Genomic DNA, 27513 nt, shown 5'->3' on the forward strand with positions numbered 1-27513 from the left:
TTGTGCAAGTTCTCCCACTTAAAAAGATGAGAGAGGCCTGTAATTTTCATCATAGGTACACGTCAACTATGACAGACAAAATGAGAAAAGAAATCCAGAAAATCACATTGTAGGACTTTTTATGAATCTATTTGCAAATTATGGTGGAAAATAAGTATTTGGTCAATAACAAAAGTCTCTCAATACTTTGTTATATACCCTTTGTTGGCAATGACACAGGTCAAACGTTTTCTGTAAGTCTTCACAAGGTTTTCACACACTGTTGCTGGTATTTTGGCCCATTCCTCCATGCAGATCTCCTCTAGAGCAGTGATGTTTTGGGGCTGTCGCTGGGCAACACGGACTTTCAACTCCCTCCAAAGATTTTCTATGGGGTTGAGATCTGGAGACTGGCTAGGCCACTCCAGGACCTTGAAATGCTTCTTACGAAGCCACTCCTTCGTTGCCCAGGCGGTGTGTTTGGGATCATTGTCATGCTGATAGACCCAGCCATGTTTCATCTTCAATGCCCTTGCTGATGGAAGGAGGTTTTCACTCAAAATCTCACGATACATGGCCCCATTCATTCTTTCCTTTACACGGATCAGTCGTCCTGGTCCCTTTGCAGAAAAACAGCCCCAAAGCATGATGTTTCCACCCCCATGCTTCACAGTAGGTATGGTGTTCTTTGGATGCAACTCAGCATTCTTTGTCCTCCAAACACGACGAGTTGAGTTTTTACCAAAAAGTTCTATTTTGGTTTCATCTGACCATATGACATTCTCCCAATCCTCTTCTGGATCATCCAAATGCACTCTAGAAAACTTCAGATGGGCCTGGACATGTACTGGCTTAAGCAGGGGGACACGTCTGGCACTGCAGGATTTGAGTCCCTGGCGGCGTAGTGTGTTACTGATGGTAGGCTTTGTTACTTTGGTCCCAGCTCTCTGCAGGTCATTCACTAGGTCCCCCCGTGTGGTTCTGGGATTTTTGCTCACCGTTCTTGTGATCATTTTGACCCCACGGGGTGCGATCTTGTGTGGAGCCCCAGATCGAGGGAGATTATCAGTGGTCTTGTATGTCTTCCATTTCCTAATAATTGCTCCCACAGTTGATTTCTTCAAACCAAGCTGCTTACCTATTGCAGATTCAGTCTTCCCAGCCTGGTGCAGGTCTACAATTTTTGTTTCTCAATTTGTCTGTCATAGTTGACCTGTACCTATGATGAAAATTACAGGCCTCTCTCATCTTTTTAAGTGGGAGAACTTGCACAATTGGTGGCTGACTAAATACTTTTTTCCCCCACTGTATATGCTAATAAAAATACAGTTTGACTATAAAAAACTGAAACGGAAACACTAGATCCAGATAGTCTCACAATGGATTTCCTAATTCCTGCAAGTCAACACAGTTTCTGGGATGGGTACCTGCAGTTAGGCTATATGGACAGTTCTGGAGTTCTGCCACTGACTTCACACATCCATCCTAGACATCATATAGTCCTATCATCCTGTCGCTTGACTTACATTGTATGACCCACACAGCTTCACCAAAGCGCTTCCACCCTTCTCACACTCAGTCATTCTCTCTCTGTCAATAACCAGCCAAGGAGCATGTCCGGAGCAAACGGCAGAGCCGCACCTTTTTGGTGGAAAATGTCATAGGGGAGCTTTGGTCGGAACTGGAAGAAGGTAGAGTCTCTTTCTCTCTTTTACGCTTCTGTTTCTCTCTCTCTCCCTCCCTCGCTCTACAGTATTTGCTCCTGCTGTTTCTTATACTGCTGATCATGCATCGTGCTGGTTATTCGCTGCCCTGAAAAACAACAACATCATGCTTATTGAGTGGGAGGATCTACTCTACTTAATATCTTTCTAGTGTTTGCTAATAACCTCATGCTTTTACAGTCTAGTCGATGACATTTCTCTACTAATCAAATGCTTCCTGTAGGTTTGGCTGGATGTTGACATGTCAGTGATCGTATGGTTGATTACATGATCACATGGTGATTACTGACCACTGTGACAGTGTGGGCATGGTGATAGTAGGTTATCTACTGTATAAAAAGACTGAAATCCAGTATACCAATTGTCTTATCCTCTATCTCCCTCTTCCATGCCACAGTGTTATAGTAGCTACACTGTATCTAGTTCGCCAGTACTCATTTTGGGTTTTAGGCAAGATGGCGTCATGACTACTCATGCTGAACATCCACTGAGTGTGTCCCAAAAACAGAAGCGGCTTTTAAAGGAAATTGTCACAAGTCATGCTTCAGAGGCGTTATTGGCTACCACTATAGTCTTCTGCTACTTCTCCTCCAATTACGTTTCTCTCTCTCCGTGTCCCCAGGTGACCGCTATGTAGTGGTTGACTGTGGTGGCGGAACGGTTGACCTCACAGTCCATCAGATACGGCTCCCTGAGGGACATCTCAAGGAGCTCTATAAGGCCTCAGGTAAAGAGAATGCTCAATGCTCATATAGCAGCTCTCACTGAATGCATGTTACACTGAGATGGATCTAGGCAGTATCCTCGATACAAAAACAATCACATTCTTCTGGCTGTTCTATCACATTCTGGGGTGGATGCATGTGTAAAGGACGTCACACTGCTTGCTTAGCGAGTACCATTTCCTCCTAATTCGGCCCATTCCTGACGCGAACTAGGGACCTCTGCCTAGCTAGCACACGCGACCTCCGTCCTGAAGTGTCTCACCAGTCTGCGCCACGCGAAAAGCTAGCTGATCGCTGGCTCAAGTGGGGAAACTTCAAACTGAGGAGTAAAGTTCACGCATACCCATGTGCTAAACATGGACTCCTAGACTAAAAAAAACACTTTAAAAGGAGAAGTTTAACAGTAGGCTTAATCAGGGTCCATGCATCCCATCTGTTCTGTGGACTCTAAGACTCGAGTCATTTGAGCTGTTATTGACCCTCATTTTCGCTTCCTCAGGCGGTCCTTATGGCTCCATCGGTATTGACTATGAGTTTGAGAAGCTCCTGTGTAAGATCTTCGGGCCCGACTTCATCGATCAGTTTAAGATCAAGCGGCCAGCTGCCTGGGTGGATCTGATGATTGCGTTTGAATCCCGGAAACGGGCCGCGGCCCCGGACAGGACCAACCCCCTGAATATCAACCTGCCCTTCTCCTTCATCGACTACTACAAGAAGTTCAGAGGTCACAGTGTGGAGCACGCCCTGCGCAAGAGCAAGTGAGTTTGTGTGTGTGCGTATGTGAGTGTGTGTGTGTGATTGCAGAGGAGGGTTAGAGGATTGGTACAGGATACAGAATACACTGAAAATCTAGAGCTCACTCAACTCTCTATTGAGTGATTACCCGATTACTTATTATTTTCATATAGACTTGATTGTGTGTTTTGGATCATTGTCTTGCTGCATGACCCAGCTGCGCTTCAGCTTCAGCTCACAGACGGATGGTCTGACATTCTCCTGTAGAATTCTCTGATACAGAGCAGAATTCATGGTTCCTTCTATTAAGGCATGTCGTCCAGGTCCTGAGGCAGCAAAGCATCCCCAAACCATCACACCACCACCACCATGCTTGACCTTTGGTATGATGTTCTTACTGTGGAATGCAGAGTTTGGTTTCCGCCAGGCATTACTGGAACCATGTCGTCCAAAAAGTTATACTTTTGAATCATCTGTCCATAGAACGTTCTTCCAAGAGTCTTGATGATCATCCAGGTGCTTTTTGGCAAACTTGAGTCAACTTTTTGCCTGGCGAAAACCAAACACTGCATTCCACAGTAAGAACATCATACCAAAGGTCAAGCATTGTGGTGGTGGTGTGATGGTTTGGAGATGCTTTGCTGCCTCAGGACCTGGACGACTTGCCTTAATAGAAGGAACCATGAAATACTTTTTCATAGCACTGTATGACCATTATTATCGATTTGTTTGTAAAACTGTGTTATAAATTAGATTAGATACATTTTATTATCCCACCAGTGGAAATTCATTTGGGTACATGTGTTTAAAAACAGGACATAGTACCAAAACACATAATGCAATACGATACAGTAAAATGCATAGAAAAAAGTGCAATACATAGTCTATACAATGAAGATTACTTCTATCAATCAATCAGTTGTCCAGGCACTGGCAATGATTATCCATTATACAGTCTGTTCGTTTTAATCTTCTATTGTACATGTCTTCCTCTTGTCAGACTGTTGCTGCTCTGACAGAAATGCAAAGCTGTGTCACAATGAATGGAAGTTTCACCTCTCTCGTTTTCTAATGACGGAAATGGACAAGGGCAATAAATCCATTCATTGATGTGCACTGTCACTCCTATTAGTATGCCCAGTAAGCCAACCAGGGAATTCAGAATTCACCACTTTTCCCCCTCCACCACCTTAGTCAGCTCATTAAGAGATGCGTCTGTTGTACAATACAGTAGACTAGTGTCATTAGCTGACTAAGTATTCCCACTCAGGTTCATTCAGTTCAAATGACCTTGTATAAGACACAAGTCTGAAATGCTTCCTTCCTGCCTACACACAGTAGTATGTACAGTAGTAGTGTTACACTAATGAATGTTTGGATCAGTATTGTGCTCTTGAATTCACTAAAGATGACTGAATAACTAAAAATAAACCTTGCATTTATAAAGAACCTGTCTCACTTTGATACCATCATGTAGTCTGGCCGTTAACAGTACTGTCTTGCATTAGTATAGATTTTCATCCTGTATTAAACACATGGGACCCTTAAAGACATTCAGATGCCAGAAACCTGAACCTCCAGCGGTCCTGCGGGTCCTCTGTCTCATAGTCATAACTGTAAATCATGTAGGATGTCTCACTGTGTTGCAAAAGCCTTTGTGTAAAAGAGAGAGGTCACTGGCAAGCACACACACACACACACATCTAGGATAATTCTCGAAAGATACCAGACGGATTCTATACACTCCTATAAGATCTGCTACAATAAGAACACAGTGAGGGGGATGAGTATACAGTACATGTAGAAGAACAGTGGTCTCATGAGAGCTAATGCATGGAGACAGACACCACGTACAGTGATGGAAAAAAGGATTTGATCCCCTGCTGATTTTGTACGGTTGCCCACTGACAAAGACATGATCAGTCTATAATTTTAATGGTAGGTTTATTTGAACAGTGAGAGAAAGAATAACACATGTCAAAAATGTTATAAATTGATTTGCATTTTAATGAGGGAAATAAGTATTTGACCCCTCTGCAAAACATGACTTAGTACTTGGTGGCAAAACCCTTGTTGGCAATCACAGAGGTCAGACGTTTCTTGTAGTTGGCCATCAGGTTTGCACACATCTCAGGAGGGATTTTGTTCCACTCCTCTTTGCAGATCTTCTCCAAGTCATTAAGGTTTCGAGGCTGACGTTTGGCTACTCAAACCTTCAGCTCCCTCCACAGATTTTCTATGGGATTAAGGTCTGGAGACTGGCTAGGCCACTCCAGGACCTTAATGTGCTTCTTCTTGAGCCACTCCTTTGTTGCCTTGGCCATGTGTTTTGGGTCATTGTCATGCTGGAATACATATCCACGACCCATTTTCAATGCCCTGGCTGAGGGAAGGAGGTTCTCACCCAAGATTTGACGGTACATGTGGTGAAGTTGTCCTGTCCCCTTAGCAGAAAAACACCCCCAAAGCATAATGTTTCTACCTCCATGTTTGACGGTGGGGATGGTGTTCTTGGGGTCATAGGCAGCATTCCTCCTCTTCCAAACACGGGGAGTTGAGTTGATGCCAAAGAGCTTGATTTCGGTCTCATCTGACCACAACACTTTCACCCAGTTCTCCTCTGAATCATTCAGATGTTCATTGGCAAACTTCAGACGGCCCTGTATACAGTGGGGGAAAAAAGTATTTAGTCAGCCACCAATTGTGCAAGTTCTCCCACTTAAAAAGATGAGAGAGGCCTGTAATTTTCATCATAGGTACACGTCAACTATGACAGACAAAATGAGAAAAAAAATCACATTGTAGGATTTTTAATGAATTTATTTGCAAATTATGGTTGAAAATAAGTATTTGGTCAATAACAAAAGTTTCTCAATACTTTGTTATATACCCTTTGTTGGCAATGACACAGCTCAAACGTTTTCTGTAAGTCTTCACAAGGTTTTCACACACTGTTGCTGGTATTTTGGCCCATTCCTCCATGCAGATCTCCTCTAGAGCAGTGATGTTTTGGGGCTGTCGCTGGGCAACAAAGACTTTCAACTCCCTCCAAAGATTTTCTATGGGGTTGAGATCTGGAGACTGGCTAGGCCACTCCAGGACCTTGAAATGCTTCTTACGAAGCCACTCCTTCGTTGCCCGGGCGATGTGTTTGGGATCATTGTCATGATGAAAGACCCAGCCACGTTTCATCTTCAATGCCCTTTTTTTTTTTTTTTTTTTTATTTCACCTTTATTTAACCAGGTAAACCAGTTGAGAACAAGTTCTCATTTACAACTGCGACCTGGCCAAGATAAAGCAAAGCAGTGCGATAAAAAAAACAACAACACAGAGTTACATATGGGGTAAAACAAAACAAAGTCAAAAATCAAAAATACAGAAACAGAAATACATATATATACAGTGTGTGCAAATTTAGCAAGTTATGGAGGTAAGGCAATAAAATAGGCTATAGTGCAAAATAATTACAATTTAGTATTAACACTGGAATGATGTGCAAGAGATGATGTGCAAATAGAGATACTGGGGTACAAATGAGCAAAATAAATAACAATATAGGGATGAGGTAGTTGGGCGGGCTAATTTCAGATGGGCTGTGTACAGGTGCAGTGATCGGTAAGGTGCTCTGACAACTGATGCTTAAAGTTAGTGAGGGAGATAAGTGTCTCCAGCTTCAGAGATTTTTGCAATTTGTTCCAGTCATTGGCAGCAGAGAACTGGAAGGAATTTCGGCCAAAGGAGGTGTTGGCTTTGGGGATGACCAGTGAGATATACCCGCTGGAGCGCAGACTACGGGTGGGTGTTGCTATGGTGACCAATGAGCTAAGATAAGGCGGGGATTTGCCTAGCAGTGATTTATAGATGGCCTGGAGCCAGTGGGTTTGGCGACGAATATGTAGTGAGGACCAGCCAACAAGAGCGTACAGGTCACAGTGGTGGGTATTATATGGGGCTTTGGAGACAAAACGGATGGCACTGTGATAGACAACATCCAATTTGCTGAGTAGAGTGTTGGAGGCTATTTTGTAAATGACATCGCCGAAGTCAAGGATCGGTAGGATAGTCAGTTTTACGAGGGCATGTTTGGCAGCATGAGTGAAGGAGGCTTTGTTGCGAAATAGGAAACCGATTCTAGATTTAACTTTGGATTGGAGATTCTTAATGTGAGTCTGGAAGGAGAGTTTACAGTCTAACCAGACACCTAGATATTTGTAGTTGTCCACATACTCTAGGTCAGACCCGTCTAGAGTAGTGATTCTAGTCGGGTGGGCGGGTGCAAGCAGCGTTCGGTTGAAGAGCATGCATTTAGTTTTACTAGTGTTTAAGAGCAGTTGGAGGCTACTGAAGGAGTGTTGTATGGAATTGAAGCTCGTTTGGAGGTTTGTTAACACAGTGTCCAATGAAGGGCCAGATGTATACAAAATGGTGTCGTCTGCGTAGAGGTGGATCTGAGAGTCACCAGCAGCAAGAGCGACGTCATTGATATACACAGAGAAAAGAGTTGGCCCAAGAATTGAACCCTGTGGCACCGCCATAGAGACTGCCATAGGTCCAGACAACAGGCCCTCCGATTTGACACATTGAACTCTATCTGAGAAGTAGTTGGTGAACCAGGCGAGGCAGTCATTTGAGAAACCAAGGCTATTTAGTCTGCCAATAAGAATGCGGTGGTTGACAGAGTCGAAAGCCTTGGCCAGGTCAATGAAAACGGCTGCACAGTACTGTCTATTATCGATCGCGGTTATAATATCGTTTAGGACCTTGAGCGTGGCTGAAGTGCCCTTGCTGATGGAAGGAGGTTTTCACTCAAAATCTCACGATACATGGCCCCATTCATTCTTTCCTTTACACGGATCAGTCGTCCTGGTCCCTTTGCAGAAAAACAGCCCCAAAGCATGATGTTTCCACCCCCATGCTTCACAGTAGGTATGGTGTTCTTTGGATGCAACTCAGCATTCTTTGTCCTCCAAAACAACGAGTTGAGTTTTTACCAAAAAGTTCTATTTTGGTTTCATCTGACCATATGACATTCTCCCAATCCTCTTCTGGATCATCCAAATGCACTCTAGCAAACTTCAGACGGGCCTGGACATGTACTGGCTTAAGCAGGGGGACACGTCTGGCACTGCAGGATTTGAGTCCCTGGCGGCGTAGTGTGTTACTGATGGTAGGCTTTGTTACTTTGGTCCCAGCTCTCTGCAGGTCATTCACTAGGTCCCCCTGTGTGGTTCTGGGATTTTTGCTCACCGTTCTTGTGATCATTTTGACCCCACGGGGTGAGATCTTGCGTGGAGCCCCAGATCGAGGGAGATTATCAGTGGTCTTGTATGTCTTCCATTTCCTAATAATTGCTCCCAAAGTTGATTTCTTCAAACCAAGCTGCTTACCTATTGCAGATTCAGTCTTCCCAGCCTGGTGCAGGTCTACAATTTTGATTCTGGTGTCCTTTGACAGCTCTTTGATCTTGGCCATAGTGGAGTTTGGAGTGTGACTGTTTGAGGTTGTGGACAGGTGTCTTTTATACTGATAACAAGTTCAAACAGGTGCCATTAATACAGGTAACGAGTGGAGGACAGAGGAGCCTCTTAAAGAAGAAGTTACAGGTCTGTGAGAGCCAGAAATCTTGCTTGTTTGTAGGTGACCAAATACTTATTTTCCACCATAATTTGCAAATAAATTCATTAAAAATCCTACAATGTGATTTTCTGGGAAAAAAATTCTCAATTTGTCTGTCATAGTTGACGTGTACCTATGATGAAAATTACAGGCCTCTCTCATCTTTTTAAGTGGGAGAACTTGCACAATTGGTGGCTGACTAAATACTTTTTTCCCCCACTGTATGTGCTTTCTTGAGCAGTGGGACCTTGCGGGCGCTGCAGGATTTCAGTCCTTCACGGCGTAGTGTGTTACCAATTGTTTTCTTGGTGACTATGGTCCCAGCTGCCTTGAGATCATTGACAAGATCCTCCCTTGTAGTTCTGGGCTGACTCCTCACCGTTCTCATGATCATTGCAACTCCACGAGGTGAGATCTTGCATGGAGCCCCAGGCCGAGGGAGATTGACAGTTCTTTTGTGTTTCTTCCGTTTGCGAATAATCGCACCAACTGTTGTCATCTTCTCACCAAGCTGCTTGGCGATGGTCTTGTAGCCCATTCCAGCCATGTGTAGGTCTACAATCTTGTCCCTGACATCCTTGGAGAGCTCTTTGGTCTTGGCCATGGTGGAGAGTTTGGAATCTGATTGATTGATTGATTGCTTCAGTGGACAGGTGTCTTTTATACAGGTAACAAACTGAGATTAGGAGCACTCCCTTTAAGAGTGTGCTCCTAATCTCAGCTCGTTACCTCTATAAAAGACACCTGGGAGCCAGAAATCTTTCTGATTGAGAGGGGGTCAAATAATTATTTCCCTCATTAAAATGCAAATCAATTTAAAACATTTTTGACATGCGTTTTTCTGGATTTGTTGTTGTTGTTATTCTGTCTCTCACTGTTCAAATAAACCTACCATTAAAATTATATACTGATCATTTCTTTGTCAGTGGGCAAACGTACAAAATCAGCAGGGGATCAAACGTACAAAATCAGCAGGGGATCAAATACTTTTTTCCCTCACTGTATCTATTGTTTTCCTACAGACATACATGTATTCCAAAGAGAGCTCAATGTGTTCAATCTCCATACAGATAATATACCAAGAAGCACAATGGGTAAACATTTGTGAAAGATGCAGGGATTTTATTATATTCATTCAGACTGTAAAAAAAATAAAAAATAAAAAAGGTCCTAAAGTCATTATAGGCCACCTACTGACGAAGAAGGACGTCTGGTTCAGGGTGCATTGTATCAGTGCTTATACAGTAGCCTACAAATCTACTGGTAATCAGAGCAGCGTCAATAATGGCATGCTTATCTGTCCTCTCTTCTCTCTGCAGTGTGGACTTTGTGAAGTGGTCCTCCCAGGGCATGCTGAGAATGAACCCTGATGCCATGAACGCCCTCTTCAAGCCCACCATAGACCACATCATTCAGCACCTCAGTAAGTAGCCACTATTACTAATAAAAACAACTATTTTCTTGAAGGGACTTCATAAAAGGACTTCTTAGTACAGACACACACATCTGAAAAATGTATCTGAAAAATGTTGCCTGTGATGATTATACAGTAGGAAGCCGTCGAAGTGTTTGCCTTGAAGGGTTGAAAGCTCAAAGGAAAAGCAGGATGAGTGAAAGACTTAGTGTGGAAATGGGTGTCACTCATCCATTTTAATGAGCGGAGGTTTGTCTGAACTTACATTTAAAATGGCTGAGGTTCACAATGTTTCATTGTAACTCGCAAAACGTAAGTGTAGCAATACTGCATCCTATCTAATGTTCATGTAAGCTGTTGGCCCTGCTGCTGTCTTGACAAAGTGACATACAGTACCAGTCAAAGGTTTGGACACACCTACTCATTCAAGGGTTTTTCTTTATTTGTACTATTTTCTACGTTGTAGAATAATAGTGAAGACATCAAAACTATGAAATAACACATGGAATCATGTAATAACCAAAAACGTGTTAAACAAATCAAAATATATTTTAGATTTTAGATTCTTCAAAGTAGCCACCCCTTTGCCTTGATGACAGCTTTGCACACTCTTGGCATTCTCTCAACCAGCTTCACCTGGAATGCTTTTCCAACAGTCATGAAGGAGTTCCCACATATGCTGAGCACTTGTTGGCTGCTTCTTTCACTAGGCGGTCCAACTCATCCAAAACCATCTCAATTGGGTTGAGCTCGGGGGATTGTGGAGGACAGGTCATCTGATGCAGCACTCCATCACTCTCCTTCTTAGTCAAATAGCCCTTACACAGCCTGGAGGTGTGTTGGGTCATTGTTCTGTTGAAAAACAAATTATAGTCCAACTAAGTGCAAACCAGATAAGATGGCGTATCGCTGCAGAATGTTGTGGTAGCCATGCTGGTTAAGTGTGCCTTGAGTTCTAAATAAATCACAAATCAAAATCAAATCAAATATATTGGTCACATACACATGGTTAGCAGATGTTATTGCGAGTGTAAAGGAATGGAATAAGAATATATAAATATATGGATGAGCAATATCATTGTCAGAGCGGCATAGGCTAAGATGCAATAGATAGTATAGAATACAGTATATACATATGAGATGGGTAATGCAAGATATGTAAACATTATTACGATAGTATAGAAACAGTATATACATATGAGACGAGTAATGCAAGATATGTAAACATTATTAAAGTGACATTATTAAAGTGACTAGTGTTCCATTTATTAAAGTGGCCAGTGATTTTCAAGTCTGTTTATAGGCAGCAGCGCCTCTGTGCTAGTGATGGCTGTTTAACAGTCTGATGGCCTTAAGATAGAAGCTGTTTTTCAGTCTCTCGGTCCCAGCTTTGATGCATCTGTACTGACCTCGCCTTCTGGATGATAGCGGTGTGAACAGGCAGTGGCTCGGGTGGTAGTTGTCCTTGATTATCTTTTTTGGCCTTCCTGTGACATTGGTTCTGTAGGAGTCCTGGAGAGCAGGTAGTTTGCCCCCGGTGATGCGTTGTGCAGACCGCACCACTCTCTGGAGAGCCCTGTGGTTGTGGGCGATGCAGTTGCCGTACCAGGCGGTGATACAGCCCGACAGGATGCTCTCAGTTGTGCATCTGTAAAAGTTTGAGGGATGAAGAGAAGCTGTTACGCCTTCTTCACCACACTGTCTGTGTGGGTGGAACATTTCAGTTTGTCAGTGATACAGTGAGGGAAAAAAAGTATTTGATCCCATGCTGATTTTATACATTTGCCCACTGACAAAGAAATTATCAGTCTATAATTGTAATGGTAGGTTTATTTGAACAGTGAGAGACAGAATAACAACAACAAAATCCAGACAAACGCACTTCAAAAATGTTATAAATTGATTTGCATTTTAATTAGGGAAATAAGTATTTGACCCCCTCTCAATCAGAAAGATTTCTGGCTCCCAGGTGTCTTTTATACAGGTAACGAGCTGAGATTAGGAGCACACTCTTAAAGGGAGTGCTCCTAATCTCAGCTTGTTACATGTATAAAAGACACCTGTCCACTGAAGCAATCAATCAATCAGATTCCAAACTCTCCACCATGGCCAAGACCAAAGAGCTCTCCAAGGATGTCAGGGACAAGATTGTAGACCTACACAAGGCTGGAATGGGCTACAAGACCATCGCCAAGCAGCTTGGTGAGAAGGTGATAACAGTTGGTGCGATTATTCGCAAATGGAAGAAACACAAAAGAACTGTCAGTCTCCCTCGGCCTGGGGCTCCATGCAAGATCTCACCTCATGGAGTTGCAATGATCATGAGAACGGTGAGGAATCAGCCCAGAACTACACGGGAGGATTTGTCAATGATCTCAAGGCAGCTGGGACCACAGTCACCAAGAAAACAATTGGTAACACACTACGCTGTGAAGGGCTGAAATCCTGCAGCGCCCGCAAGGTCCCTCTGCACAAGAAACACATATACAGGCCCGTCTGAAGTTTGCCAATGAACATCTGAATGATTCAGTGGAGAACTGGGTGAAAGTGTTGTGGTCAGATGAGACCAAAATCAAGCTCTTTAGCATCAACTCAACTCGTTTGGAGGAGGAGGAATGCTGCCTATGACCCCAAGAACACCATCCCCACCATCAAACATGGAGGTGGAAACATTATGCTTTGGGGTTGTTTTTCTGCTAAGGGGACAGGACAACTTCACCGCATCAAAGGGACGATGGACGGAGCCATGTACCGTCAAATCTTGGGTGAGAACCTCCTTCCCTCAGCCAGGGCATTGAAAATGGGTCGTGGATGGGTATTCCAGCATGACAATGACCCAAAACACACGGCCAAGGCAACAAAGGAGTGGCTCAAGAAGAAGCACATTAAGGTCCTGGAGTGGCCTAGCCAGTCTCCAGACCTTAATCCCATAGAAAATCTGTGGAGGGAGCTGAAGGTTCGAGTTGTCAAACGTCAGCCTCAAAACCTTAATGACTTGGAGAAGATCTGCAAAGAGGAATAGGACAAAATCCTTCCTGAGATGTGTGCAAACCTGGTGGCCAACTACAAGAAACGTCTGACCTCTGTGATTGCCAACAAGGGTTTAGCCACCAAGTACTAAGTCATATTTTGCAGAGGGGTCAAATACTTATTTCCCTCATTAAAAATGCAAATCAATTTATAACATTTTTGACATGCGTTTTTCTGGATTTTTTGTTTGTTATTCTGTCTCTCACTGTTCAAATAAACCTACCATTAAAATTATAGACTGATCATGTCTTTGTCAGTGGGCAAACGTATAAAATCAGCAGGGGATCAAATACTTTTTTCCCTCACTGTATGTACGCCGAGGAACTTAAAACTTTCCACCTTCTCCACTGCTGTCCTGTCGTTGTGGATAGTGGGGGTACTCCCCCTGCTGTTTCCAGAAGTCCACGATCATCTCCTTTGTTTTGTTGACTTTGAGTGAGAGGTTATTTTCCTGACACCACACTCCGAGAGCTCTAACCTCCTCCCTGTAGGCTGTCTCATCGTTGTTGGTAATCAAGCCTACTACTGTTGTGTCGTCTGCAAACTTGATGATTGAGTTGGAGGCGTGCATGGCTACGCAGTCATGGGTGAACAGGGAGTACAGGAGGGGCCCCAGTGTTGAGGATCAGTGGAGTGGAGATGTTGTTTCCTACCTTCAACACCGGGGGCGGCCCGTCAGGAAGTCCAGGATCCAATTGCACAGGGTGGGGTTGAGACCCAGGGCCTCAAGCTTAATGATGAGCTTGGAGGGTACTATGGTGTTGAATGATAAGCTATTGTCAATGAACAGCATTCTTACCTAGGTATTCCTCTTGTCCAGATGGGATAGGGCAGTGTGCAGTGTGATGGCGATTGCATGGTTATTGGACCTATTGGGGCGGTAAGCAAATTGAAGTGGGTCTAGGGTGTCAGGTAAGGTGGAGGTGATATGATCCTTGACTAGTCTCTCAAAGCACTCCATGATGACAGAAGTGGTGCTACGGGGCGATAGTCATTTAGTTCAGTTACCTTTGCATTCTTGGGTACAGGAACAATGGTAGCCATCTTGAAGCATGTGGGGACAGCATTTACATTTACATTTACGTCATTTAGCAGACGCTGTTATCCAGAGCGACTTACAAATTGGTGCATTCACCTTATAGCCAGTGGGATAACCACATTACAATGTTTTTTTTTAGGTAGGGGAGCCAGCAGGCCAGAGGTGGATGAACGCAATGCCCTCGTTTGGGTGTAGGGACTGATCAGAGCCTGAAGGTACGGAGGTGCCGTTCACCTCACAGCTCCGTAGGCAAGCACCATGGTCTTGTAGCAGATGCGAGCTTCAACTGGAAGCCAGTGGAGTGTGCGGAGGAGCGGGGTGACGTGAGAGAACTTGGGAAGGTTGAACACCAGACGGGCTGCGGCATTCTGGATGAGTTGTAGGGGTTTAATGGCACAGGCAGGGAGCCCAGCCAACAGCGAGTTGCAGTAATCCAGACGGGAGATGACAAGTGCCTGGATTAGGACCTGTGCCGCTTCCTGTGTAAGGCAGGGTCGTACTCTCCGAATGTTGTAGAGCATGAACCTACAGGATCGGGTCACCGCCTTGATGTTAGCGGAGAACGACAGGGTGTTGTCCAGGGTCACGCCAAGGCTCTTCGCACTCTGGGAGGAGGACACAACGGAGTTGTCAACCGTGATGGTGAGATCATGGAATGGGCAGTCCTTCCCCGGGAGGAAGAGCAGCTCTGTCTTGCCGAGGATCACCACCTCAAGCTGAACCGTCATCCACACTGATATGTCTGCCAGACATGCAGAGATGCGATTCGCCACCTGGTTATCAGAAGGGGGAAAGGAGAAGATTAGTTGTGTGTCGTCTGCGTAGCAATGATAGGAGAGGCCATGTGAGGATATGACAGAGCCAAGTGACTTGGTGTATAGCGAGAATAGGAGAGGGCCTAGAACTGAGCCCTGGGGGACACCAGTGGTGAGAGCACGTGGTGCGGAGACAGCTTCTCGCCATGCCACTTGGTAGGAGCGACCGGTCAGGTAGGATGCAATCCAAGAGTGAGCCGCGCCGGAGATGCCCAGCTCGGAGAGGGTGGAGAGGAGGATCTGATGGTTCACAGTATCAAAGGCAGCAGACAGGTCTAGAAGGACAAGAGCAGAGGAGAGAGAGTTAGCTTTAGCAGTGCGGAGATCCTCCGTGACACAGAGAAGAGCAGTCTCAGTTGAATGACCAGTCTTGAAACCTGACTGGTTTGGATCAAGAAGGTCATTCTGAGAGAGATAGCAAGAGAGATGGCTAAAGACGGCACGCTCAAGAGTTTTGGAGAGAAAAGAAAGAAGGGATACTGGTCTGTAGTTGTTGACATCAGAGGGATCGAGTGTTGGTTTTTTGAGAAGGGGTGCAACTCTCGCTCTCTTGAAGACTGAAGGGACATAGCCAGCGGTCAAGGATGAGTTGATCAGCGAGGTGAGGTAAGGGAGAAGGTCACCGGAGATGGTCTGGAGAAGAGAGGAGGGGAGGGGATAGGGTCAAGCGGGCAGGTTGTTGGGCGGCCGGCCGTCACAAGTCGCAAGATTTTATCTGGAGAGAGAGGGGAGAAAGAAGTTAAAGCATAGGGTAGGGCAGTGTGAGCAGGACCAGCAGTGTCATTTGACTTAACAAACGAGGATCGGATGTCGTCAACCTTCTTTTCAAAATGGTTGACGAAGTCATCCACAGAGAGGGAGGAGGGGGGAGGGGGAGGAGGATTCAGCAGGAAGGAGAAGGTGGCAAAGAGCTTCCTAGGGTTAGAGGCAGATGCTTGGAATTTAGAGTGGTAGAAAGTGGCCTTAGCAGCAGAAACAGATGAAGAAAATGTAGAGATGAGGGAGTGAAAAGATGCCAGGTCCGCAGGGAGTCTAGTTTTCCTCCATTTCCGCTCGGCTGCCCGGAGCCCTGTTCTGTGAGCTCGCAATGAGTCATCAAGCCACGGAGCTGGAGGGGAGATCCGAGCCGGCCGGGAGGATAGGGGACATAGAGAGTCAAAGGATGCAGAAAGGGAGGAGAGGAGGGTTGAGGAGGCAGAATCAGGAGATTGGAGGGAGAAGGTTGAGCAGAGGGAAGAGATGATAGGATGGAAGAGGAGAGAGTAGCGGGAGAAAGAGAGCGAAGGTTGCGACGGCGCATTACCATCTGAGTAGGGGCAGAGTGAGTAGTGTTGGAGGAGAGTGAGAGAGAAAAGGAGACAAAGTAGTGGTCGGAGACATGGAGGGGAGTTGCAGTGAGATTAGTAGAAGAACAGCATCTAGTAAAGATGAGGTCAAGCGTATTGCCTGCCTTGTGAGTAGGGGGGGACGGTGAGAGGGTGAGGTCAAAAGAGGAGAGGAGTGGAAAGAAGGAGGCAGAGAGAAATGAGTCAAAGGTAGACGTAGGGAGGTTGAAGTTACCCAGAACTGTGAGGGGTGAGCCATCCTCAGGAAAGGAACTTATCAAGGCGTCAAGCTCATTGATGAACTCTCCAAGGGAACCTGGAGGGCGATAAATGACAAGGATGTTAAGCTTGAATGGGCTAGTGACTGTGACAGCATGGAATTCAAATGAGGAGATAGACAGATGGGTCAGGGGATTAATAGAGAATGTCCACTTGGGAGAGATGAGGATTCCTGTGCCACCACCCCGCTGACCAGATGCTCTCGGGGTATGCGAGAACACATGGTCAGACGAGGAGAGAGCAGTAGGAGTAGCAGTGTTTTCAGTGGTAATCCATGTTTCCGTCAGCGCCAATAAGTCGAGGGACTGGAGGGTAGCATAGGCACTGGAGGGTAGCATAGGCAGCAGACTGGGATAGGGAGAGATTGAATATGTCCGTAAACACACCACACAGCTGGTCTGCGCATGCTCTGAGGACGCGGCTAGGAATGCCGTCTGGGCCGGCAGTCTTGCGAGGGTTAACACGTTTAAATGTCTTACTCACGTCGGCCACAGAGAAGGAGAGCCCACAGTTCTTAGTAGCTGGCCAAGAACTTGATTAGCTTGTCTGGCGGCAAGACATCTGTGTCTGCGACGTGGCTGGTTTTCTTATTGTAGTCTGTAAACCGCACATACGTCTTGTGTTTGAGCCGTTGAATTGCGACTCCACTTTGTCTCGATTTTGACGTTTTGCCTGATTGATTGCCTTGCGGAGGAAACGACCACTCTGTTTGTATTCTGCCATATTCCCCGTCACCTTGCCATGGTTAAATGCGGTGGTTCGTGCTTTCAGTTTTTTGTGAATGCTGCCATCTATCCACAGTTTATGGTTAGGGTAGGTTTTAATATTCACAGTGGGTACGACATCTCTTATACACTTCCTTATAAACCCACTCACTGAATCAGCGTATACGTCTATATTATTCTCAGAGGAACATATCCCCGTCCGCATGATCAAAACAATCTTGAAGCGTGGATTCTGATTGGTCAGACCAGTGTTGAATAGTCCTTAGCACGGGTGCTTCCTGTTTGACTTTCTGCCTATTGGAAGGGAAGAGCAAAATGGAGTCGTGGTCAGATTTGCCGAAAGATGGTCGGTGGAGGGCCTTGTATGCATAGCGGAAATTAGTGTAGCAGTGATCCAGTGTTTTTCCAGCGCGAGTGCTACAGTCAATATGCTGATATAATTTAGGTAGCCTTTTTCTCAAATTTGCTTTGTTAAAATCCCCAGCTACAATAAATGCAGCCTCAGGATATATGGTTTCCTGTTTGCATAAAGTCCAGTGAAGTTCCTTGAGGGCCGACGTGGTATCGGCTTGAGGGGGGATATACACGGCTGTAACAATAACCAAAGATAATTCTCTTGGGAGATAATACGGGCAGCATTTGATTGAGGAATTCTAGGTCAGGTGAACAAAATGACTTGAGTTCCTGTATGTTGTTACAATTACACCATGAGTCGTTAATCATGAAACAACACCCCCACCCTTATTCTTCCCGGATAGATGTTTATTCATTTCGGCGCGATGTACTGAGAACCCAGATGGCTGTATGGACGGGGACAGTATATCCCGAGAGCCATGTTTCCGTGAAACAGAGTATGTTACAATCCCTGATGTCTCTCTGGAAAGCAACCTTTGCCCTGATCACGTCCACTTTGTTATCTAGGGACTTGCCCTTGCCCTGATCTCGTCCACTTTGTTATCTAGGGACTGGACAGTGTCACCAGCAAAGCACCCCCACACCATCACACCTCCTCCTCCATGCTTCACGGTGGGAACCACACATGCGGAGTTAATCCGTTCACCTACTTTGCATCTCACAAAGACACGGCGGTTGTAACCAAAAATCTCAAATTTGGACTCTACAGACCAAAGGACACATATCCACCGGTCTAATGTCCATTGCTCGTGTTTCCTCGCCCAAGCAAGTCTCTTCTTATTATTGGTGTCCTTTCGTAGTGGTTTCTTTGCAGCAATTCGACCATGAAGGCCTGATTCACACAGTCTCCTCTGAACAGTTTACATTTTTTTTTACATTTTAGTCATTTAGCAGACGCTCTTATCCAGAGCGACTTACAGTTAGTGAGTGCATACATTATTTTTATTTTTTCATACTGGAATCGAACCCACAACCCTGGCGTTGCAAATGCCATGCTCTACATCCCTGCCGGCCATTCCCTCCCCTACCCTGGGCCAATTGTGCGCCGCCCCATGGGTCTCCCGGTCGCGGCCTGCTACGACAGAGCCTGGATTCGAACCAGGATCTCTAGTGGCACAGCTAGCACTGCCTTAGACCACTGCGCCACTCGGGAGGCAAGTGTTGATGTTTAGATGTGTCTGTTACTTGAACTCTGAAGCATTTATTTGGGCTGCAATTTCTGAGGCTGGTAACTCTAATGAACTTATCCTCTGCAGCAGAGGTAAATCTGGGTCTTCCTTTCCTGTGGCGGTCCTCATGAGAGCCAGTTTCATCATAGCGCTTGATGGTTTTTGCGACTGCACTTGAAATATTCCGTATTGACTGACCTTCATGTCTTAAAGTAATGATGGACTGTCGTTTCTCTTTGCTTATTTGAGCTGTTCTTGCCATAATATGGACTTGGTCTATTACCAAATAGGGCTATCTTCTGTATACCAACCCTACCTTGTCACAACACAACTGATTGGCTCAAACGCATTAAGAAGGAAAGAAATTCCACAAATTAACTTTTACCAAGGCACACCTGTTAATTGAAATGCATTCCAGGGGACTACCTCATGAAGCTGGTTGAGAGAATGCCAAGAGTGTGCAAAGCTGTCATCAAGGCAAAGGGTGGCTACTTTGAAGAATCTAAAATATGAAATATATTTTGATTTGTTTAACAGTTTTCTGGTTACTACATTGTTTTGATGTATTCACTATTATTCTACAATGTAGAAAATAGTAAAACAATAAAGAAAAACCCTTGAATGAGTAGGTGTGTCCAAACTTTTGACTGGTACTGTATCTCAACTGACCAAGATGAATAAAGCATCAGCATGATTATGTTTTCAGTTTGGATTATACAGTGTGGAAAAAAAGTATTTAGTCAGCCACCAATTGTGCAAGTTCTCACACTTAAAAAGATGAGAGGCCTGTAATTTTCATCATAGGTACACGTCAACTATGACAGACAAATTGAGAAAAAAAAATCCAGAAAATCACATTGTAGGATTTTTAATGAATTTATTTGCAAATTATGGTGGAAAATAAGTATTTGGTCACCTACAAACAAGCAAGATTTCTGGCTCTCACAGACCTGTAACTTTTTCTTTAAGAGGCTCCTCTGTCCTCCACTCGTTACCTGTATTAATGGCACCTGTTTGAACTTGTTATCAGTATAAAAGACACCTGTCCACAACCTCAAACAGTCACACTCCAAACTCCACTATGGCCAAGACCAAAGAGCTGTCAAAGGACACCAGAAACAAAATTGTAGACCTGCACCAGGCTGGGAAGACTGAATCTGCAATAGGTAAGCAGCTTGGTTTGAAGAAATCAACTGAGGGAGCAATTATTAGGAAATGGAAGACATACAAGACCACTGATAATCTCCCTCGATCTGGGGCTCCACGCAAGATCTCACCCCGTGGGGTCAAAATGATCACAAGAACGGTGAGCAAAAATCCCAGAACCACACGGGGGGACCTAGTGAATGACCTGCAGAGAGCTGGGACCAAAGTAACAAAGCCTACCATCAGTAACACACTACGCCGCCAGGGACTCAAATCCTGCAATGCCAGACGTGTCCCCCTGCTTAAGCCAGTACATGTCCAGGCCCGTCTGAAGTTTGCTAGAGTGCATTTGGATGATCCAGAAGAGGATTGGGAGAATGTCATATGGTCAGATGAAACCAAAATAGAACTTTTTGGTAAAAACTCAACTCGTCGTGTTTGGAGGACAAAGAATGCTGAGTTGCATCCAAAGAACACCATACCTACTGTGAAGCATGGTGGTGGAAACATCATGCTTTGGGGCTGTTTTTCTGCAAAGGGACCAGGACGACTGATCCGTGTAAAGGAAAGAATGAATGGGGCCATGTATCGTGAGATTTTGAGTGAATACCTCCCATCAGCAAGGGCATTGAAGATGAAACGTGGCTGGGTCTTTCAGCATGACAATGATCCCAAACACACCGCCCGGGCAACGAAGGAGTGGCTTCGTAAGAAGCATTCAAGGTCCTGGAGTGGCCTAGCCAGTCTCCAGATCTCAACCCCATAGAACATCTTTGGAGGGAGTTAAAAGTCCGTGTTGCCCAGCGACAGCCCCAAAACATCACTGCTCTAGAGGAGATCTGCATGGAGGAATGGGCCAAAATACCAGCAACAGTGTGTGAAAACCTTGTGAAGACTTACAGAAAACGTTTGACCTGTGTCATTGCCAACAAAGGGTATATAACAAAGTATTGAGAAACTTTTGTTATTGACCAAATACTTATTTTCCACCATAATTTGCAAATAAATTCATTAAAAATCCTACAATGTGATTTTCTGGATTTTTTTTCCTCATTTTGTCTGTCATAGTTGACGTGTACCTATGATGAAAATTACAGGCCTCTCTCATCTTTATAAGTGGGAGAACTTGCACAATTGGTGGCTGACTAAATACTTTTTTCCCCACTGTATGCATCTCCATACTGTATGTGAGCACGCCCAGCCTGGTCTCAGACTAGACGTGACATAGTAAATGTAAATCCGGGACGCTCAAATTAGTATGATATGTTACATTTGGTATTGTTACATATGACAGAATGTTACTTAAGGCAAAAATGAAAGTAGGGTGGTTGGTCGGGGTGGATGGGTTGGCGTATAATGCGAACATCTAGCAACCCAAAGGTTGCGTGTTCGAATCTCATCACGGACAACTTTAGCAGTTTAGCTAATTAGCAACTTTGAAATGACTTATCATGTTAGCTAACCCTTCCCCTAACCCTAACCTTAACCCTTTAACTTAACTCCTAACCCTTAACCTTTTACATTTAAATTTTTAGTCATTTAGCAGACGCTCTTATCCAGAGCGACTTACAGTTAGTGAGTGCATACATTATTATTTAAATGTTTTTCATACTTGCCCCCCGTGTTAATCGAACCCACAACCCTGGCGTTGCAAATGCCATGCTCTACCAACTGAGCTACATCCCTGCCGGCCATACCCTGGACGACGCTGGGCCAATTGTGCGCCGCCCCATGGGTCTCCCGGTCGCGGCCGGCTACGACAGAGCCTGCATTCGAAGCAGGATCTCTAGTGGCACAGCTAGCACTGCGATGCAGTGCCTTAGACCACTGCGCCACTCGGGAGACTAGCTAACGTTAGCCACAAAAAAAATAGAATTCGTAACATATAATACGTTTAGCCAATTCCTAACATATTGTAATTCGTAACATATCATCCAAATTGTAATACGTAACATATCATACAAAATGGATGATGGACATTCACAAATTAATACATACCATACGAAACGTAACATATCATACTAATTGGAGTGTCCCGGATTTACATTTACTATGTTATGTCTACCCCTGAGTCCAGGTTGGCACTCCACCCAGGCTGAATTGAAAGCATTCCCATCCCATTCTCAGCACAAAGGAGTTGAGATCCCAGAAGATTTGGGGAGCGCACACTGCACCCCAAGGCTTCCTCTCACTGTACAGTGAGCAGTCTTCCCAGTACTCCCACCCAAAATAAACCAACCTACTTCAATTATGCATGCAGTGTTTTTGGACAGAGAGTAAGAAGTGGGTCACATTACTTTAGCATGGTCTGCTTGGAGTCTGATGAACTGTCTGATAACACTGGGGCTCAAACAGGGAGGGGAGTTTGGAGAGATACATTTCAGGAAATGTTGTCAGGATATTGTATTAATGCTTCACATACTGTAGAGTAGAACTCTAGTTGAATAACAACTATTTCCCTCTCAGCTGATCTCTTTGAGAAGCCGGAGGTGTGTGACATCAAGTTCCTGTTCCTGGTGGGCGGCTTCGCTGAGTCGCCCCTGCTGCAGCAGGCGGTGCAGAACATGCTGCAAGGACGCAGCCGCATCATCATCCCCCACGACGTGGGCCTCACCATCCTCAAGGGGGCCGTCCTCTTTGGCCTGGACCCCAGCGTCATCAAAGTGCGCCGCTCGCCCCTCACCTACGGCGTGGGCGTCCTCAACCGCTACGTGGAGGGCAAGCACCCGCCTGACAAGATGCTAGTGAAGGACGGCACGCGCTGGTGCACCGATGTCTTTGACACCTTCATCACCTGCGATCAGTCTGTGGCCCTGGGCGAGACGGTGAAACGCAGCTACACGCCTGCCAAGCCCAGCCAGCAGGTCATCGTCATCCACATCTACTGCTCCGAGAAGGAGGGCGTGGGCTTCATCAGCGAGCCGGGTGTGAGGAAGTGCGGCACGCTGCGGCTGGATGTAACCGGTACGGAGAGCACCGTCGCGCGCCGTGAGATCCAGACGCTCATGCAGTTCGGGGACACGGAGATCCGGGCCATGGCGGTGGATGTAGCCACTTCGCGTACCGTCAAGGCTAGCATCGACTTCCTCAGTCAGTAAATAGGGTGAAATGGAGCAATAAGGTCAAAGGGTCATAGAAAGTGAAATCTCCAGCAGCACACACACAATGAGCCAGGGGACAGTGGCTAGAATGTAGCAGTATATTGATCTTTGGGCCTGTTCAGATTAGCATGAGTGCTAGTTTGTTTCTGCTTTAGCTGACTCCATGGTCAGAAACAAACTAGCACTCAGGTTTTATCCCTGTGTACCATCTGTGTGTGTATCTAGTCTTAAAAGCAGGCTACATTGATGTGCTCTGCTCTAGAGATGTTTAGATTGGAGTATGTACAGAGATGCTACACAGCTTTGTACTATAGGTATATATTGCTATTTATACGTACAGCCTTGTTTCAGGTCCATTGTGTGTTATCTGTGGTTGTGTGCTGTAGCTGTGTTAGGTCAAGGTAGGTGGATACTGTAGTACTCCTATCTTGCAGATCTTACAGCTACAACATTATGGCACAATGCTGCACAAACCTATGTCCTCTCCAACCCTCGCTCATGAGACCAAATTTTCATAACTGCTATGATTATTAGGCATTTAAAACCGAACACCTGGGGTTTCCTTGAACAACAGTTATTCAGATACTTATCCTACTCATCAGACTAGAGTTTTATTGAGTCAGGGTTGGAGAGCACCTGAGATGAGGGAAAGCAGTGGTTCTCCAACAAAAACACTCCATTTGATCAGTAAAACTTTACAGGATAGCTTTCAGATCTGTATTTATCTCTACCGTCTCCTGTGGTTAGGCATGAGATGCCATAAAAAGGAGTTATATTACCTTACAAAAACAAACTTGGTGCATTAGCTTTTAAAATACATTGAAGTCATAGAAACTCAGTTCATTTTTGGTCAAATGTAAGCAGACGGTCTCCTATCCTGTCAACAATATCTGTTTAAGGCAAAGGTTGGCTTCTAAATGTGGCTTATTCAGCACTGCAAACAAATCTATGTGTTCGAAATATAGAGAGACTAACACCTAGCTGTTTAGACATCAGGCTTGATTGTCAAGACGTTCTATCATTTCTTACAAACAACGTAAAAATCCACCTCACTGTTTAACATGTTGCGCTGATCCACAGCAAAATATAAATCCTAGAATGTGAAAAGTGGCAGAGTTGACAATGCTGCTAGCTGAACCGGCAAACTGATTTAAATATAGCCATTGCAATGTGCTTTGTTGTTGCCTTCATTTGTTATGCTTATGAGACGACAGAGGACAAAAAGACACTGAATTTCCTTTTTTAATATCTGAAATTCAGGAGATTGTGTAGGCTGTTGAAAAGGAAAGATGAAATTGAAAATGTTTATTTCTGTAAATACAGTATTTAAATATTGTACAGATTTTTTGCGTTATTATTTTAGCAGCTTTAGAACAGATAGTATGTATGCTTTCACACATACACCTTTTTCCATTATTCTCACGAGCCATAGCATGTCAGTCAAGGCAGAATTTGAATGCCGCATTCATCGACAATGAGTGAAAGAAAGCATTGAAAAAAAACTTGAATACCTTTGTCCTTAAAACGTGAGTGGTTATTGTTATGGAACATGGAGTTTCTTTGGGTTGGGCAAATATTTGTGTTTGCTTTGTAACTGTCAATTTGTATTTAGTTAAAATGTTTACAATAAAATTACAATTGGCATTAGTCCCAATTGGCTTCTGAAAAACCTGTATTCAAAATATCAATAGCAAATGTTTTTTGGCACTTTCTAACTACAGTAATTGCCAATTCATACTGACAGACACAAGGACAACTGAAACTACTTCAACCACCCTGCAAATAATATAAAATTACAGTTCCAAATCTTTGTCTTTCTCTCCCCAAAAATGGTAATACAAGAGCAATAAAACCTTGCAATTGCAAGGTATTGTTCCTTACCACGATTTAACACAACCATTTAAATGTTTGTGCTGTGCTTCCATTTTACATTTGTTTCAAGGCTGCAGCTACTGGAAGCTGCTGTTGAAAGTATTAACCCCTAAATCAAGTATTGATAGAAGGAAACAACGCAATAAAAACAACTTCATATTTAAACATTTTGAAAATCTTTAACCTTGTTCAATGAAAAATATAGATACAATGACTAGCTTTACACTGGGAAAAAAAGTTTATGGCTCAACATACAATAATTTACACAAATCAGTGCCTAATATAAGATGAGATGTCAAAACTATTCAGCATATAGACACAATTCATGTCTAGTTTTGATTCAAGACAGAGATAGTGTATTATTCACTAGTAACTGGGGGTGAATTGATTCTGTTTCCTACAATAGCTGCTGTTCGCAGATGCACTCAATTTGAGTGGTTGGTAACAAGATATAGGGCAGACGATGCATGATAACCTTATTTGAATGTTTATGGTCTTCCTGCAGTGTTCTTCTCTGAGAACCCTACACTGAGGGTTTAAAACTAATATAAGGTAGATCCTCACAGAAAAACTCTGTACATTTAAGTTGGTCTCCCTTGATTTGTTGACGTGAAAAAGTGCATAAGCTTTGATCCCTGATGCTGCCTTTGGCACTCTCCTGCAATGCACGTTTTGCATGACTAACTCTTTTTTCAAATGATGAGAACAATTTCTAACCACACTTTTTTAGGTTTGAGGTTAGGTGTGGTGATAATGTTACACCACCATGTGTGGAGAAAAGTGTGGCCTTTTCAACTCTAGATGCAATGACAAATTAACAATTAACTGCGAAGGAAATGTTTTTACATGTACATGGCATGTCCCAATCAATCATCTCACACACTTATCACAGCAGACCTGCTCAATCTCCATCCTAACAACTAATATCAGGTTAATCTATCAACCCTATCATCCCCACCATAGTTTGGAGGTCAATGTATGACTATTGAGTTGAAGGAAATAAAAAGACAGCATTTGTTTCTTTAATGTATCGCTACTTTGATAAATACCATGTATTTTGTGCAGCCTCCAATATTATGTAATGCACAACATACTGTATGTAGCAGCTTTATACTCAAAGCTATGTCAGAATTCTATGAAGACATGTTTAGCTGAGGTTCGCATTGTATTGAGTTTATAATGCAGCAGAATATGACAATTGGCACCCTAAAGAGGGTAAATATGTCAAATTCTATGAAGTGTCATTTATTAACCTGGAACTGAATGGGTGGAGACAGTTAAGGAGCATCAGTTTAGCTAGCTTCTGCATACTACAACAGAAAGTGCTTAACTCTTTATCTAGAACTTACAATATTACAGGACATGAAAGTTCACTGCTACTTGATTCTATACTTGTCGTAGAACAAATGACTTCACTATTCAACCAAAATTGCCACTCTTAAATGTTTCACAAATCATATGTTTTTCAGTTTATCCTTGGGTTTACGCACGTGATTTTTCTACTGTTGAGTTACAAGTTTCCTGCTCTTACCATTTTCACTAAAATGAGTTGTATTTCAATGCCAAGTATTCACAGCCAAACTGTCATCCAATAAAAGGTGTATTTCAAAGAATATCTGACTACCTGTCGTTATTCGTTGCTGGTTTCATGACATGCTACACATGCATCATCAAAAAGACTTCCCACATAAATAAAAGGAACAAGGGAAGAAGAAAACAGACTGTATAATACTTTTTTATGAAATTATTTATACTTTGCATGTTTATTTGGGCCAAGACGGCAAGGTGCCAGTGCAGTGGATATAACCAGTCACTGCTGTTTTATCACTAATATTAGAAACAACAGCTACAATGTATTCTGCAATAAATCCAAAGTTTGGAAACCCAATTCAAGCTAATTCATATTGTTCTATGTATTCTATTCAGTGTTAGCAAAATTTGATGAGGTATATCCAAAGCAGCCACAGATTTCTATATGGGTGTGACCAATTTGGGTCTGTGCCCTTGGGCTGAGTAGGAGCCGAGAATAAGAATATTAGAAAAGCAACACTGCTCTCCAGTGGATATTTTGGTCACACTTTATTTGGATACTCTACAGATGGTCATACTATCAACAAATAATCTGTTGATAAGCAACTGCATGAAAAGGTTATGGTTAGGATTAGAATAAGGGTTAGGGTAAGGGTTAAGTTTAGGGTTAGGATTAAGGTTAATAGATGGAATATCCAAATAAAGTGTTACAATATTTTGGGAAACTACAGTACCTGAGACTACGTAATCCAGCATTGAAATGATGGGATAACTAATACAGTACTATGCAGTAGTGATACCCTGCTTCACCACCTGTGACTTGTTTTTGGTGTTTTTGCAAGAGACGATTCCAACTAAGCCCACAGGAGGTTCG

At 43.9% G+C, this 27513-nt stretch overlaps 1 protein-coding gene across 1 annotated transcript in view; it reads left to right on the plus strand.

Annotated features, from left to right (window-relative positions):
* LOC311134532 (heat shock 70 kDa protein 12A-like) overlaps window positions 1-26713 on the plus strand; it is a 62024-nt gene extending 35311 nt beyond the window's left edge. The window contains exons 8-12 of the mRNA XM_084168233.1: window positions 1584-1670; window positions 2326-2430; window positions 2928-3186; window positions 10100-10203; window positions 22603-26713. Of these exons, the coding sequence (XP_084024359.1) occupies window positions 1584-1670; window positions 2326-2430; window positions 2928-3186; window positions 10100-10203; window positions 22603-23234 (1187 nt within the window). The 3' untranslated portion in view covers window positions 23235-26713. The remainder of the gene's footprint in view (window positions 1-1583; window positions 1671-2325; window positions 2431-2927; window positions 3187-10099; window positions 10204-22602) is intronic.
* Window positions 26714-27513: the final 800 nt, after the last annotated feature.

The sequence above is a fragment of the Coregonus lavaretus genome (genome assembly GCF_964263955.1).
Source record: "Coregonus lavaretus genome assembly, chromosome: 1".
In the NCBI taxonomy this organism is placed as follows: Eukaryota; Metazoa; Chordata; class Actinopteri; order Salmoniformes; family Salmonidae; genus Coregonus; species Coregonus lavaretus.